General features: G+C 36.3%; 2 protein-coding genes across 19 annotated transcripts in view; both read left to right on the top strand.

Moving 5' to 3' along the window:
* The window catches only part of epb41l3a (erythrocyte membrane protein band 4.1-like 3a), a 59,270-nt gene extending 48,920 nt beyond the window's left edge, over positions 1-10,350 (top strand). For 14 of the 17 annotated variants that reach the window (XM_048165687.1, XM_048165683.1, XM_048165681.1 and 11 more), the window contains 6 exons: positions 1,008-1,421; positions 1,883-1,987; positions 4,109-4,207; positions 4,280-4,360; positions 6,597-6,712; positions 9,547-10,350. In XM_048165687.1, the coding sequence (XP_048021644.1) occupies positions 1,008-1,421; positions 1,883-1,987; positions 4,109-4,207; positions 4,280-4,360; positions 6,597-6,707 (810 nt within the window). In that variant the 3' untranslated portion in view covers positions 6,708-6,712; positions 9,547-10,350. The remainder of the gene's footprint in view (positions 1-1,007; positions 1,422-1,882; positions 1,988-4,108; positions 4,208-4,279; positions 4,361-6,596; positions 6,713-9,546) is intronic. The other 3 variants (XM_048165689.1, XM_048165694.1, XM_048165690.1) reach the window with 2 other exon arrangements.
* A 1,700-nt stretch (positions 10,351-12,050) lies between these two features.
* On the top strand, positions 12,051-16,050 carry zbtb14 (zinc finger and BTB domain containing 14). 2 transcript variants are annotated; one of them, XM_048165668.1, is made up of 2 exons: positions 12,051-12,259; positions 14,387-16,050. In XM_048165668.1, the coding sequence occupies exon 2, from the start codon at positions 14,401-14,403 to the stop codon at positions 15,730-15,732; it is 1,332 nt and encodes a 443-aa protein (XP_048021625.1). In that variant the 5' UTR covers positions 12,051-12,259; positions 14,387-14,400; the 3' UTR covers positions 15,733-16,050. The 2 variants fall into 2 exon arrangements, with proteins under 2 accessions (XP_048021625.1, XP_048021624.1); XM_048165667.1 differs by lacking the exon at positions 12,051-12,259 and adding an exon at positions 12,340-12,778.
* Positions 16,051-17,221: the final 1,171 nt, after the last annotated feature.

Here is a 17,221-nt window from a genome sequence, read left to right as displayed (position 1 = left end):
ACTAAAACTTAAACTAAAATTAAAACAAACTATAAAAATAAAAAATAATTTCTACTGATAAATAATAATTATGTATAATAAATAATATAATAAGATATATGTATATAATAAGATAATGTAATAAGATATTAATTATATTATTAATTAAAAGTAATAAGATAGTTAATATTAATAAATGCTATAGTATGTTTATTTTATATATATATATATATATATAATTTTATACTCATAATATTAAATTAATAATTAAATAACTAAGAAATTAATTAAGTTATTATTACCATAGTGTTTATTAATATTATTTTATTTAGCAAACTATAAAAATAAAAAATAAGTAATATGAATAAATACTATAATATAGTATATGTAAATGATAATTAACATATAATAATAATATAATAATAATAATAATAATTAAATATTTATTAATAAATATAGTATTTTTATTATATTAAATATATTATTTTATTATATTTACATTATTATATTAATAATTAAATTAATAAGAAATGAATTACATTATTATTACTATAGTATTAATATTAATTATCTTATTATTTAGCAAGCTATACAAAATAAGTAATATTAATAAATAATAAAATATTATTAAATATTAATAAAAATAATTAATATTAATAGATAATAATGATTAAGTATTATAAATAATAAGATAATTAATATTACTAAATACTATAATATATTACAGTATTTATTAAGTTAATTATCATTATTATAAAAAATAATAATATTAATTATTAAATGTTTATTCATATAAATTATTATTATTTTTTAATTAATTAGCTTTTAATTTTAGTTTAAGTGTTAGTAATTTTGTTTTGTGCTTTTGTCACTTTATTAGTTAGTCCTGCCTTTCTGTTAAATGAGCCAATCATCTTACTTAGTTTGATTTGAGCTAAAGAATCACAACTGATGACAAGATTGTCAATGATTGGACATGTTATTGAAGCTATGATCTTCATTATATCTCATCATTATGTCTCCTGCAGCCATCAGAGAGTCAGGAGAGGCTTCCCGGAAAAGGCCCGTCAGAAGAGGATCAGCCGGCAGATGAACCGCTGGACGAGCCTCAGGTACCTGAACCTCCAGCTGCCCCCTTGGAGCCCGATGCGTATTATCAGTCGTGTGAAGAGCCGCTGAGCTCTGTGCGAGTCCTCGATGAGTCTGACTCGGACACCAGCGACTCCAGCAGTGTGAACTCCGCTAACCTCGACGGGCCCCTCACACACGCGGCCCCCGCCAGGGCCGACTCCCCCAGCGACAGTGAGTCTGGAGGCGAGAGCTTCTCTCTGTCCACCGACGATGATGATGATGGAGACCAGTCGCCCAACATGAGCCCATCTGAGCAGAGGGGTGTGGCCGAGGGCCACAGTGGGGAGGTAGAACTGACGGCCAGTTTAGAGGTGACCTCATGACCCCCACGACCCCGACAGATTCACCCCAATCCTGAAACCCCCCCAACATCCGCCCTCTAGCAGCAGAAGTGACCATTCTCAGACCAACAAAGAGCTTTTATGTGAGAGCTTCAGTATTCACAACACGTGTAAATGAGCGGCTGTATTTCACCTGAAGCGCAGCGAGTTTGTAGATGTTGCTATAGTGACACGCTCGACTGCTTCCTCTAAATCAGCTACTCTATTCTCTCCCAGAACACCTTGTTCCTCTTCGTGTTCTTCCCGGTGTTTGTTTCCATGAGTTATTTGAAGGGAACATTCTATTGTATCATTCTTCAAACATTGCGGGAACGTTACTTTTGAATATTCTCAGAACGTTCCGAAGCAAGTAGTAACATTTAAATAACATTTGATGATACAATGTTTCAGAAAAACGTTTTTAAACAATTCGTCTCTCTTCTCTCCTGCAGTCGGGCGTCTTGAGTTTCTCCAGGACTCTGTCGGGAGACACGGACACACTAGACACGCCTGTGATCCACACGGAAATGAAGACCATCACATACGAGTCCCTGCAGGTGTGTGCGCACGTCACATGACCCGTTATTTTACATTTATTCATTTAGCTGACGCTTTTGTTGTGACTTACAAATGAGGAGCATCTGTCATAAGAGCCACAATATCAGTAGAAACATCTGAGAGAAAGAGTTGTGAAAGAGTAACATCTGAGCAATATAATTATATTTTAAACATCTGGATACAGTCTGTTTTTTTTATTTTTTTATAATAGTAGTACTTTTATTCATCAAGGATGCATTAAATTGATCAAAAGTGACAGTAAAGATGTTTCTATTTCAAATAAATGCTGTTCTTTTGTACTTTCTCTTCATCAAAGAACCTTAAAATAAAATGCATCACCGTTTCCACAAATATACAAAACTGATTTCAACATTGATAATAATCATAAATGTTTCTTGAGCAGCAAATCATCATATCAGAATGATTTCTGAAGGATCATGTGACACTGAAGACTGGAGTAAAGATGCTGAAAATTCAGCTTTGATCATTGATTTTTTTTTTTTTTTTTTTTTTAATTTTGTATATAGGTGATTATGTGATAGGCTGTTTAAATGCACTGTTAACCTGCTGAAAATGAGCTTGTAGCTATCTCTGGTCTGTACAATATATGTATTGTGCAATGTCCCTGTTAAATAAATAAATAAATAAAATAAATAAAAAAAATAAATCACAGGAATAAATTACATATATAGAAAAATAGAAAACAGCTGATTTACATTGGAATAATATTTCACATTTTTTACTGTATTTTTGATCAAATTAATGCAGTCTTGGTGAGCTATGGAAGCTTGTTTCCACCACAAAATAAAACAATTGAAAAGATAATTACTTTTTATCTCGTAATTCTGACTTTTTTCCTTGCAATTACGAGTTTATATCTTCCAATTCTGAATATTTTCCACACAAATACAAGTTTATATCTCGCAATTCTGACTTTTTTCTTCGCAATTGCAAGTTTATATCTCGCAATTTTTACATTTTCTTCGCAACTGCAAGTTTATATCTCGCAATTTTGACTTTTTCTCGCAATTGCAAGTTTATATCTCGTAATTCTGACTTTTTTCTTCACAATTGCAAGTTTATATCTCGCAATTCTGACTTTTTTCTTCGCAACTGCAAGTTTATATCTCGCAATTTTTACTTTTTCTCGCAATTGCAAGTTTATATCTCGCAATTTTTACTTTTTCTCGCAATTGCAAGTTTATATCTCGTAATTCTGACTTTTTTCTTCACAATTGCAAGTTTATATCTCGCAATTCTGACTTTTTTCTTCACAATTGCAAGTTTATATCTTGTAATTTTTGACTTTTTCTTCGCAGTTGCAAGTTTATATCACAATTTTGAATTTTTCTCGCAATTACGAGTTTATATCTCGCAATACTGACTTTTTTCTTCACAATTGCAAGTTTATATCTCGCAATTCTGACTTTTTTCTTCACAATTGCAAGTTTATATCTTGTAATTTTTGACTTTTTCTTCGCAGTTGCAAGTTTATATCACAATTTTGAATTTTTCTCGCAATTACGAGTTTATATCTCGCAATACTGACTTTTTTCTTCGCAATTGCAAGTTTATATCTCGCAATTCTGACTTTTTTCTTCACAATTGCAAGTTTATATCTTGCAATTTTGACTTTTTCTTCGCAATTGCAAGTTTATATCTCACAATTCTGACTTTTTTCTTCGCAATTGCAAGTTTATATCTCGCAATTTTGACTTTTTCTTCGCAATTGCAAGTTTATATCTCGCAATTTTTGACTTTTTCTTCGCAATTGCAAGTTTATATCTCTCAATTTTGACTTTTTCTCGCAATTATGAGTTTATATATCAAAATTCTGAATATTTTCCAATCAAATACAAGTTTATATCTTGCAATTCTGATTTATTTTCTCCGAATTGAGATATAAAGTCGCAATTGAATTGTAAAATGTAAAATCGCAATTGCAAGAAAAAAGTCAGAATTGTGAGATAAAAAGTCGCAACTACCTTTTTTATTTTTTATTGAGGGGCAGAAACCAAAAATATCTTAGAAATCTTAACGACCCAAACGTTTGTCCACTAGAGCACATGATGAATGCAGTAAGATGCTGTTTTTGAGACTGTGTTGTTGACTTGTAACAGGGCGAGACGGACGCAGACGCTGAACCTGGCATTCTCATGAGCGCTCAAACCATCACATCAGAAACCACCAGCACCACCACGACCACACACATCACCAAGGTAAGAGAGATCATAGAGGTCACACTGACGCCGCCTGACGGACGAGTGTCGTAACATCTGTGTGTTTGACAGATGGTGAAAGGAGGCATCTCAGAAACACGGATCGAGAAGAGAATCGTCATCTCAGGAGATGCAGACATCGATCATGACGAGGTGAGCCTCTGATATTCATTCAGGGTCATTCTATCAAACGCCGCCTTTCTTGATTTTTCTTTTAAAAGAAGCTCATGTTAAGAGATGTAATTATTCCTTTAGAAATGATGGTTTCACTGTTTAATGTGATGTTACAGGCGTGTCATTAGGAAGAGAATTTAATGCAGATATTTCTATAAAACATAATTAAAGATCATTAAATATACTTTAAATATCAGAGGGAAATAAGGTAACACTTTACAGTAAGGTCCCATCAGCTAACACTAATTAATGCATTAACTGTCATTAACTAACAGTGCGCAATACAGTATAACAGTAGTTATTATGCTGGCTTGGCTTGAATTAGCACATACTAGCAATGCCATGCTAGAAACATGCTAATTCAAGCTAGAAATATGCTAGCGACGTGCTAAATTATGCTAGAAACACACTAACCACATGCTAAAACGTGCTAGCGATGTGTTAACTCATGTTATCGACGTGCTAAATCATGTTAGAAAGATACTAACAAAATGGTAAAACATTCTAGCAATGTGTTAAATCATCATGCTAACATGCTAAATCATGCTAGAAACATGCTAACAACATGCTAGCAATGTGTTAATTCATGCTAGAAACAAGTTAGTGACATGTTAAATCATGCTAGCAACATGCTAAATCTTGTTAGAAAAATGTTAACAACATGCTAGAAACAAGCTAGTGATGTGCTAAATTATGTTAGAAACGTGCTAACAACACGCTAAAACATGCTAGCAAAATGCTAGAAACATGTTAACAAGATGCTAACACATGTTAGCAATGTGTTAAATCATTCTAGTGACATGCTAAATCATGCTAGAAACATGCTAAAACATGTTAAAACATTAACAATGTGTTAAATCATGCTAGAAACATACTAAAAACATGTTAAAACATTAACAATTTGTTAAATCATGTTAGAAAAATGCTAACAACGTTAATGATAATATAACATAAACATGTTATTAAAATCATGTAAAAACATGTTAACAATGTTGTTGTCATGCTAACAACATGCTAAAATATGTTAGCAATGTGTTAATTCATGCTAGAAACAAGTTAGTCACGTGTTAAATAATGCTAGCAACATGCTAAAGCATGCTAGCAATGTGTTAATTCATTCTAGAAACAAGTTAGTGACATGTTAAATCATGCTAGCAACATGCTAAATCTTGTTAGAAAAATGTTAACAACATGCTAGAAACAAGCTAGTGATGTGCTAAATTATGTTAGAAACGTGCTAACAACACGCTAAAACATGCTAGCAAAATGCTAGAAACATGTTAACAAGATGCTAACACATGTTAGCAATGTGTTAAATCATTCTAGTGACATGCTAAATCATGCTAGAAACATGCTAAAACATGTTAAAACATTAACAATGTGTTAAATAATGATAGAAAAATGCTAAAAACATGTTTAAACGTTAGCAATGTGTTAAATCATGTTAGAAACATGCTAACAACATGTTAGCGAAAATATAAAACATAAACATGTTAGTAAAATGCTAAATCACGTAAAAACATGTTAACAATGTTAGCAAAATGTTAAAGTATTTTAGCAATGTGTTAAATTGTGCTAGGCACATGTTAGCAATTTGGCTAAAACATGCTAGTAATGTGCTAATTCATGGTTGAAACATGTTAGCAATGTGTTAAAACATGCCAGCTACTTGGTAAAATGTTAAAAAGTCCTATAAACATGCTAGAAATGTGTTAAAACATGATAGCAAAGTGTTAAAAAAACATTTAACAACATGTTAAAATGTCCCATCAACATATTATACATACATCTATCTATCTATTAAAACTACTAAACTAAAACTTAAAACTATTTCAAACTTAAAACCTTCAAACGTAAAGCTGTTAAAACATTCAGGTCAGGCTCTCTCAAGCCAACATCAAAGTTTGTTCTCATCTAGTTAAAAATACAACTGTTCATTGTTAGTTCATGTTATCTCAGGTCCAGTAAACGTTTACAGTAATAAACGCTTGAGTATTTTTCTGATGTAGTTACTCATGTTAACAGATGGAACCTGTAAAGTGTTATTGAATATGGTAATGTAAAGTTGCTTGATTTTAGTTCATTATCAGAATACAGTACAAGTTTATCAGCTCATCCTTCATTTAGTTCATGATCCTTTATGAATTGTAATGATCCAGTAGTTAAGCTAGTTAGCAGTAGTTGTGGTTCTGATGTGGGTGTCACTGTGGGTCAGGCTCTGGCTCAGGCTATTAAAGAGGCTAAAGAACAACATCCCGACATGTCAGTGACCAAAGTCGTGGTCCATAAAGAGACGGAGATCACGCCGGAGGAGGGCGAGGAGTGACGCAGGTAAGACCAGAGCCAATCAGAGCTTGATTTGGCTTGGCTGACTGCGAGCTGATTGGCTGCTGCGCTTTGGAGCGCTGCTATTGGCTGCTGTACTAACACCGGTGGCGCTTTGGCTGTTTACTTCCCTCATCATTCATCTGTGGACCTCCGAGGACTTTGGCTGATTGTTTCTGCCTGTTTGACTGGTGCTTTTAATTATTAGGGGTTCAAGTAATTGTTAACATTTGTAAGGATCAGTATTCTCCCCTAAAAATGATCAGGTAGAGCAAACCGTAAGTCTTAGAGACTTGAAACTTTGTGGGCTGGTAGTACTCACACCGTCTACAACGTCACCAAGGCTCGCCCCGATCGGCCTGACGGGGGAGCTACAGCGGTCAAAAGTACGGAGTGGCTCATAACTCCTACTAGGATTTACTCAACGTTTGAAATTTTCAGGTATTTTGGATTTTTTGAATAACTTACTTTTGTGAACTAGTCCTAGGTTTTTGGCCTGATCAGAGCCAAACCAGTGCAGCGAGATTATCAAAAAATAAGTTGAAATTTCGTTTCACGGTCCCTAAGGGCCGCCAAATGGTTTGAAGTGGGCGGAGCCACTTTTACGAAAATGACTGTAACTCATGAACTGAATGAGATATTTTCACCAAATTTGGCACACCTATGTAAGAGCTCATTCTGTGGTCGTGTGAAAAAGGACGCGGCGACTGGCCACTTGGTGGCGCTATAACAGATAAAAAAATGCATGAAAGTGGCTATAACTATTTCACCGTTAGTCTGATCGACTTGAAAATTGGTATGCAGTGTCTTTGTCCGAGGTGCCATGATTTTCTGTGAGGACATTGACGCATCTCAAAAAACACGTCCGCCATCGGCCATTGAAGTTTATGCAGCTATCAGACAGTGTTAATTTTGACAGCAAATTTGGATTTAGTTTTAGTCATAGACTTTTGACTAAAATGCCACTTAGTTTTAGTCATATTTTAGTCATCGGAAATTGTTTTAGTTTTAGTCTAGTTTTAGTCGACTAAAAATCATAAGATTTTAGTTGACTAAATCCACAGTAGATTTAGTCGACTAAAATCTAAAGGGTTTAATTAAATTGTAATGCATCAGGTAAGCATTTCTCTAACAATACACAGATCCAGTACAATAATATACATCTGATATTCTCCAAAATGTTTGTTTGGAGACAACCAACTGTACTTTACTTGCCAAAACAGACGTTTTTGACCGTTCAAGTACAAAAAGGCATGAAAGAGAGCTCAATTCAGTGCTTTTCAGGGATTAACACACTTATCATTGAGTTTTTTATCACTATTAATAGTTTTTGTTAAGAATTTTGATTAGATTAGATTTTTAGTTTTTCTGCTTTTAGTTATTTTACGTCAGGTTAAGCTAAAGCTTAGAAACTAGATGAAATAAAAAAAAAACATGTTTACATTTTTATATATTTATTTAATTGTATTTTAGTTAACACTTATTTTGTTTCAAGTATTGAAGATTGCTTATGGTTTTAGGTTTAGTTAACTATAATAACCCTGATACTTGTAAAATATTGTGTCAAATAATGTTCTTAATCTTTCCTTCCTGTAACAGAAGCTACAATAGTTTACTATGAATTAAATGGAAATTAATTGTGTAAACAAAATAATAATGACCAGGGGAAAAAATAATTATAAACCATCCCGAAATACACCGTGATTCTGAAATGTCTGCAGTCTGCTCATTTAGGTTCAGACGAGGGAGATAAAATATGCATTCTTACAACCGTCTAAAACATATTACCATATAAACATTGTATAGTAAACATTGTAATAATTCATCAACATTAGCTCATAAGCAATCGCTTGGCATAAATGTGCGCTATTTATCAATTGCGAAGAAGTTGATGAAAATTAGGGTAGATTTTAGTCACAGGTTTAGTCATTCAAAACGCATTTTTATTTAGTCATCGCCTCGTTTTCGTCTGTGAAAAAATGTCGTTGACATTGACATCAGACAAGGTTAATGGAGGCCAATCGGAACAAAACTCTCTGGGCCTGTTTAACTTACAGCCCTAGAGGCCTGTGAGAAATTCGAAAGAAATCAGCCACCAGGGGGCGCCTTCATGTTTTTCAAGTTCGTAATGGATTGTGTATCGCACGATTTTTCATGCACGGCCACAACATTCATACCACATGGTAGAACTCCTCATTCTGAGCAACTTTGCCTCTAGGACCGCTGCTGTCCATCGAATCGTTCGTTAAATATTAGAGATTATTTCAAAAACCAACTTTGGCGAACTAGTCCTAAATTTTTGGCTCAACCTCGAAAATCATCTATGATCGAGGTGGTTACAGGCTTGCTAATTAAAACATACCTTTTTACGCATGTACTTAAAGGTCTTAAGACGCTTGAACCCCGATAATTGCTGCTCGCAGCTATATTTCACATCTGTAGCTGATTTTGATTGAACACACTGCTTTCTGCTGGTAGAAAGCGGTACTGCACTGTGATGGAATCCATGAGATTATTAGTAAAGATGAGTGTGTGTTTGTGCTCCAGACATGAATGAATCCTCAAATCTGTGTGTTGTTGAGGAGAATGTGTTGTTATGTTACTAAGTGGCCGGCGGACGCACCATTTTGGACCAGAAAACAGGTGAAAAAATCCCATGTTATCGAGGCCTGTATTATGTTGATGTTTTAACATGATATTTAAATGCATGACGCATTTAACATCATCACTTCAGAGCGCTGACAGCCACTAACAGACCCGCGTCACGCTTCGCTCCTCTGAAGGTTCTTTCTGCTCCTTCATTCCTTCTATTTACTGAATGTTTTGTTTTATGTTTTCAGGATTAACATCATCTTCACGCTTTCTGGAGGAATCTAGTGTTCACACTGTGGAGAATGAGGGACGCTTCAGAGAAATCAACATGAACTAATGAATCGCAGCAAAACTTCATCTGAACACTTCTGGAGTAACACACACACTTACACACACACACACACACACACACACACACACACATACACACACACACACGCTCCGCACTGGATCACTGTTACTGCATGACAAGGGAACAATTCTGCTTTTTTTGTGAGGAGACTAAAGTATATAGACATTTTAGGAAATACTATATAAGCGTTTAGTCAAACCACGGGACTGAAGAATATGTGAAATATAACAGATATCTACATTTATTTATTATACTGCTCTTTCACTTTAAAAAAGGACTTTGCACAATATTTAACCTTGCAGAGATGTGCCATCCACACGTGTCGCCCCTCTGATTTGCTCATGTTGAATATGACACACAAATGACAATATGAGAATATGAATATGCCACACATTTTCTCATGTATCTTAGAGACGTGTTATGTTGTTTTACTTGAATTATACGCCTGTTTTTTGTTTCTTCTTGAAAACTGTCACTTGTGAACATTGAGTCTAGAGGAGCTAAACTGTTTGAGAGCTCGACTGGTACCCTGAAACATCAATCCCAGAGTTCTCCTTGCCACATCTGAGCCTTAAACTGTACAGAACTGAACCTTTAGACAAGCCCAAATGTGTGTTTATGTCCTTGATTCAGTGTCATGTGCAGCATCGCCGCCCTGCTGACTGTTTCCCACTCAAGCTCAAATAAAAGGTCAATTCCATTTCTGATAACTTTGCAGTTTCCATTCATCCCTTTGCTGTGAGATGTGAATGAGAATATGCATTCATTAATATGGCATTTTCTATAATAAACAATACAACATATATATATATATATATATTAGAGATGCACCGATATTACATTTCTCCACTGATACCGATAGCTGATTATTGATATCTGCCGATAACGATACCGATAGTTTGGGGGTTCTGCCTTTTATACCTTTTAAATTAATGATAATTTCATTATAATTAATCATTATATTTTTTAATTATTATACTTTGAAAGAAATGCAAATAAACACTTTATTCTCTCCATTTTATCAACTTGTTTCAGAGTATCTGGTATCAATTTATAGACAAACACACTCAAATTAATTAATATTAACACACATTAACTAAATTCTGAAGATTAAATGAATATTTCTTAACTTTCTGAAAGTTATTAATTCATATAATTACTATTAATATTGAACATCAAACTGGTTTCTTTGCAATTTCTTTACACAAAACACAAATTCAGTGCATTTTCCTGTTTTAAACTATATATAAAAGATGCACCGATATTACATTTCTCCACCGATACAGATAGCCGATTATTCAGCGTGATATCTGCCGATACCGATAGTTTAGGGATACTGCCTTTTATACCTTCTTTTAAATTAATGATAATTTCATTATAATTAATCATTATATTTTTAAATTATTATATTTTGAAACAAATGCAAATAAAAACTTTATTCTCTCCATTTTGTTTTTATCGGACGATACGCATAATTGGCCGATATATCGGTGTATCTCTAATATATATATATATGGTGAATTCAGGGTGATTGGGACACTTTTTGCCATTGGGATGACTTGGAAAAAGTGTCCCAATCAACCTGAATATGTATGATTAATATTTGTGTTGTACACAAGCGTCATTTAAACATTTGCACAGGATGGGATTTTCTCCAATAATTGAAGTTATTTTAAATTCATTCTCATTATGAATTAACTTGTTTGGTGGTGGTCATCCGAAATTGGAATTCTTTTTGTTGAAACAGTATCATGGTAATATATTTTTGGACATGGTAACATCATTAAAATCTTTTTAGGAGTGCCATATACTATGATATATAAACATGGCAATCATTTAGTACCAAAACATCAGTTTTTATCATTACTGTACTTTATTTAATAGTAATTAGTCCACACAATTTCTTGTTTAATTTATTTTTACCTTTAGTTAACAGTTCTGAGCCTAACCAAATAACAAAAATACTGTTCCCATTAAGCTATAAAATGTTGAACGTTCAAAAATCTATCGTTTTACATGTTTTAAAAACATTCTTATTCTTCAAACATTATTTTTTGAATGTTTTCTGAACGTTCTGAATAATATTCATAAAACGTTAAACTAACGTCCAAATAAAATGTGTCAGGAAAAAAAACGTTCCATCGACGATTTTTTAAATGTTTCGTGATAACTTCGAATAATTGTTCTATTGATGTTACTGAAAAGAACGTTTGTTCATAATTTTGACAAATCCTCAAAGTTTCCCGAGCGTTTAAACGATTTAAACTAATTTCTCTTTCTGAGGTAAATGAATCTGAATGTGCACTCGCTCCTCCCGCGCGTCACAGTACGGTTCGCGCTCCAGAGATTTGCGCTGGGTCATTTGCGTAAGCGTGCCTGCGCATCCCTGTGTGTGTGAGAGAGCAGCCGCTGCGCTGTTTGCGTAGCTGTGCCCGTGTCTACGTACGAGCTTCGGTCACTCGCTCTCCGCAGTTCCGTGCTGGCGCAGCGCGTCCTTCCGCCTGTGCTCGTCCTCGGCCTCGCACACAACAACAAAGTATTAAATTCTGCACTGGCTTTCGTGACATTCAACACACACTTTCCCAGTGGATCACAATAGCACAATAAAGGTAAGAAATAGATTTTTGGAGCGGATTGAAGCAGCTGCTGAATTATTGCATAATGTTTTGCGCGGGATGGCTGCGCGCGCCCGGCGCGGGAGTGTTCGTCATGGCCCGCGCAGCTCGCGCCACTAAATTCGCCTCAGCGCGCCTCGATCCACATCGAGCACCCGTTTACCGAGTACATTCCGCTGCTCTCCGGTGCTGATCGGTGCTCTCTGGTCCTCCGGGCTCGTTCAGTGGGAAAGACGGCGGATAGTTAGTCGTTTTTGTTCGATTAAAGTCGGTCGACGATGATTTATGTGCTAATGCTAAGATTAGCTTCAAGAGAACCAAAGCAGACCAGCGCATAAATGGCAAAATATACCGATTAAACTTCAGTTTATCGACCGAACATGATATTTAGAGAGTAAAAGACTCTTTTATAAGATAAAAACACATCTCGTATGTTTAAATGAAGTAGTTTTGGCGTTTGTGGCCCGTGTCAGTCCATTCAGACCAAACCACAAGCATCATGTGCCCATCAAGGTATCAATGATCTTTAACAAAAACACGTGAAAATGTTTAAAATGCATTTGTTTTGTTTTCAAATGTGATGTTAGTGATTATTTATTAAAATAAGGCGTGACGCAAGTTTATTATTTTTCATATTGAACCTCCTTCAAATGCCTGATGTATATAATTATAAAAATATTATTAAAAATAAATGTATAGCGTAAAATGTATATTTTATTAGATTTTTTTTTTGGGGGGGGGGGCATTTTAGATCTTTGAAACCTAAATTATTAGTTAACCAATCGATTATAAACAATTATTGTAAAAAATATGGAATTACAAGGTTCTGTCTGCATTTTGCTTTTTGTTTGCTAAAAAATAGTGCTAAAATGTACACAACTTAAAAAAAAATTAATGTCAATAAGTCCCACAATAAGATTATGTAAATAACTCAATTTTGATGACGCTGACGAAATGTCAATTAGTTGGTCCACCAGTATATATTAAACTATAATGTTATTTTTTTTAATGAAATATTGCGGTTTATTATAAATGATTTATCTGTGTTCATTATTCAAGTTAATTTGCCTCATAATCAAAATAACATGTTTACTAGTATGATGGTGGCGGGACAACCTGTCACTCACATGAGATCGACCAGTAGCAAACTGCAACCATCCAATCAAGTCCCGCCCTACATTTGTTCAGAAGCCACTGAATATACGCTACTTCTGTTTCATGCTGACTTTAATATAAAAAATGCTGGGTTGGGTTGAAAATGGACAAACCCAGGTTGTTTTAACCCAGCGGTTGGGTTAAATGTTTGCCCAACCTGCTGGGTAGTTTTATTTAACTCAGCTATTGTTTAAAAATTACTGTATTGCTTGCTTAAAATGAACCCAAAGCATGTTGGAAATTAACATTTATTAATAAGTTTAATACATTAACATTTATTAAGTTGTTTATTAATAAATGTTCGCCTTTTGATTATTATAGTAATTATGTGTCTAATTTTTAATTTTCAACCTATTTTAGGTTTATTTTAAAGCCAGTCATATAGTAATTTTTAAACAATAGTTGAGTTAGGCAAACATTTAACCCAACCGCTGGGTTTGTCCATTTTCAACCCAATTTGGGTTGTTTTTAAACCAGCATCATTTTTAAGAGTGTTCCATGTTATGTCCCAATTAGGGTTGCAAAGGGGTGGAAAGTTTCCGGTAAATTTCCGGAAACTTTCCACGGGAACTCAACCTAGGGAATTTTGGAAATATTCCAATTTGGAAACTTAACGGGAATTTATGTGAATTTATGGGAAGTTATGAGAAATTGTGGGAATTTATGGAAATTAATTGGAAATTTTGAGAAATTTATATAAATTTCTATATAAAATGTATCATATACAAACATTTAAATTCCCTGTTAAAGGCTAACATGCAATTTTCCAAATTTGCTGTTTATTCCCGTTAATTCCCATATATTCCCGTTAATTCCCATATATTCCCGTTAATTCCCATATATTCCTGTTAATTCCCATGGAAATTTTCCATCCTTGAAAATTCCCGGAATTTTGCAACCCTAGTCCCAAAGTTTTCATTTGATTTGTAAACTACTCAAGCTAATTTTTTCACTCTCTCTCCATAGGATCCCGCTCCAGTATGTCCGAAACTGTGAAGTATGTGGACGATGAGCACAAGACCATCTTTCTGAAGCTACTGAACGAGCAGCGACTAGAAGGCGAGCACTGCGACATCGCGGTGGTGGTGGAGGATGTGAAGTTCAGGGCGCATCGCTGTGTGTTGGCGGCGTGCAGCAACTACTTCAAAAAACTCTTTAAGAAGCACGAGGTGGACAGTTCGTCCGTCATCGAGATCGACTTCATCCGCTCGGACATCTTCGAGGAGGTGCTCAATTACATGTACACCGCGAAGATCTCGGTGAAGAAGAAGGACGTGAATCTGATGATGTCCTCCGGGCAGATACTCGGAATACGGTTTTTGGACAAGCTCTGCTCGCAGAAACGCGACATGTCGCCCGACGAGAAAAGCAACGACCCCCGGAACACAAAGTTCCCGTATGACATGGTGAAAATGGGGCTTCCGACGGAAGATCCCCCGTTGAATCAAGACAGTGACGTGCAGGTGCTCGGCGACCAAGACGACGCGCCTTCGGACGACATCGTGGAGGAAGCGCAAGGCAATCACGACCTGGACAAGTCACCGAACAACGCCCTGCGAGTGCAGGAGGCCATCCTGAAGGAGCTGGCGCAGGAGGAGGTGCACAAAGTCAGCTGCTACGACCAAGAGGTGGAAGCAATAGACGCCGAACCCAAAGAATTGGCGAGCCACACCCAGACGCTCTCGTTCGCCGACAGCATGGGCGACGTGAAGGACGAGCAGCCGCCGGGATGGACGACGGCCACCGCTGATATGAAGTTCGAGTATCTGCTCTACGGCCACCGAGATCAATTAGCCTGCCAAGTGTGCGGCAAGACCTTCCTGGACGAGAATCGCCTTCGGAAACACGAGAAGCTGCACTCGGCCGAGAGGCCGTTCGTTTGCGAGATCTGCACTAAAGCGTTCACCACACAGGCCCATTTAAAAGAGCACCTGAAGATCCACACGGGCTTCAAGCCTTATCGTTGCGACGCCTGCGGCAAGTCCTTCATCCGCGCGCCCGACCTGAAGAAACACGAGCGCGTGCACAGCAACGAGCGGCCGTTCGGCTGCCAGATGTGCGAAAAGGCCTTCAAGCACAAGTCGCACCTGAAGGACCACGAGCGACGCCACCGAGGAGAGAAGCCGTTCGTGTGCAACTCGTGCACCAAGGCCTTCGCTAAAGCGTCCGACCTGAAGAGACACGAGAACAACATGCACAGCGAACGCAAACAGCTGACCGGCGGCGGCCTGCAGAGCGAAACCGAACAGCTTCAGGCCGCGGCTATGGCCGCCGAGGCCGAGCAGCAGCTGGAGTCCATCGCGTGCTCGTAACACGCTCGAGTCTTACTACTGTTCACATCTGTTTTTTTCTCTAATTTTAGAACATGATTTACACGATTGTTTCTTTTATATGTAAATGGTGCGAAACGTTTTCTCTTGTTGTACAGTTCATACCAAATGTATTTATGGCAGCTGACGGACGATGAATTGTTCTGCCCTTTCGCCTGTTGCCGTTGTACAGCGAAAAAGACACTTTTGTGATGCTGATGAGATGGAAGAACCTCGCGGTCAGTCATTCCATCCGTTCCTCGCGGCGATTTACACGCCGAGATATTTTTTGCTGTAATAAAAGACTGGTGAATCATTCAACGCTTGTCATGTCATTTCCCGCAGATACTCATTGATCAGCGGCCGGTTGCACAAACTGACTAGCCTCTGTAACTCACATAAAATGTCTCATTTGAAAAAGTGTGATGATTATGGTTAACTGACTAGTTCTTATGAAGCAATCTTAAAATGGTGGATGTTTATGCGACTGGCCCCTGATGTTTGGAAAGACTGGATTTTATTTATAGAACACAAGCTTGGGTTTATTGGTTCAAGCTTCACTGGAGATCAATAGTTTCCTATATAGGAATTTTAAAATTGTGTTCAACTTAAAGGGTTAGTTCACCCAAAAATGAAATTTTCTGTTATTAATTACTCACCCTCATGACATTCCACACCCAGCTCATCTTCAGAACACAAATTAAGATATTTTTGATGAAATCCGAGAGGTATATGACTCGTATAATACAGTAGTCAACATTTGAAGTGGATCAAAACCTTTCATCAAAGTTGTCCTAAAACCTTTTTCTTAGGAAAACTTTGATGAACTTTTTTGATCCACTTCAAATTTAGACTACTATATAATCAACGCTTTCAAGGTCCAGAAAGGAACTAAAGACTTTGTTAAAACAGTCATGTGACTGCAGTGGTTCGACCTTAATGTTATGAAGAGATGAAAATACTTTTTGTGCACAAAAAAACGTCTTCATTCAACAATCTCTTCTCTCATTATCTTACTCAGGTGACGCAGTGAAGGCTTCCGTGTTTACACATGATTGGCCAAAGCTGATCATGTGATCAGCACAACGCATCACGCAGGAGCTGGCCAATAATGAGTCGGCGTTCTGATGTAGAACCTGGAAGCGCTGGACGTAAACAACGAATAAGAATGACACAGAAGAGACTAATTTGTTGAATAAAGTGGTTATTTTTGTTTTGTTTTTGCGCACAAAAAGTATTCTCGTCTCTTCATAACATTAAGGTTGAACCACTGCAGTCACATGACTGTTTTAACGAAGTCTTTAGTTCCTTTCTGGACCTTGAAAGTGTTGATTATACAGTAGTCAACATTTTAAGTGGATCAAAAAAGTTCATCAATGTTGTCCTAAGAACTAAGAAGGTTTTAGGACAACTTTGATGAAAGGTTTTGATCCACTTTAAATGTTGACTACTATATTATATGAGTCATATACCTCTCCGATTTCATCAAAAA

Source organism: Megalobrama amblycephala, linkage group LG18, assembly GCF_018812025.1.
Source record: "Megalobrama amblycephala isolate DHTTF-2021 linkage group LG18, ASM1881202v1, whole genome shotgun sequence".
NCBI lineage: Eukaryota > Metazoa > Chordata > Actinopteri > Cypriniformes > Xenocyprididae > Megalobrama > Megalobrama amblycephala.
This window is presented reverse-complemented; position numbering and strand designations above follow the sequence as displayed.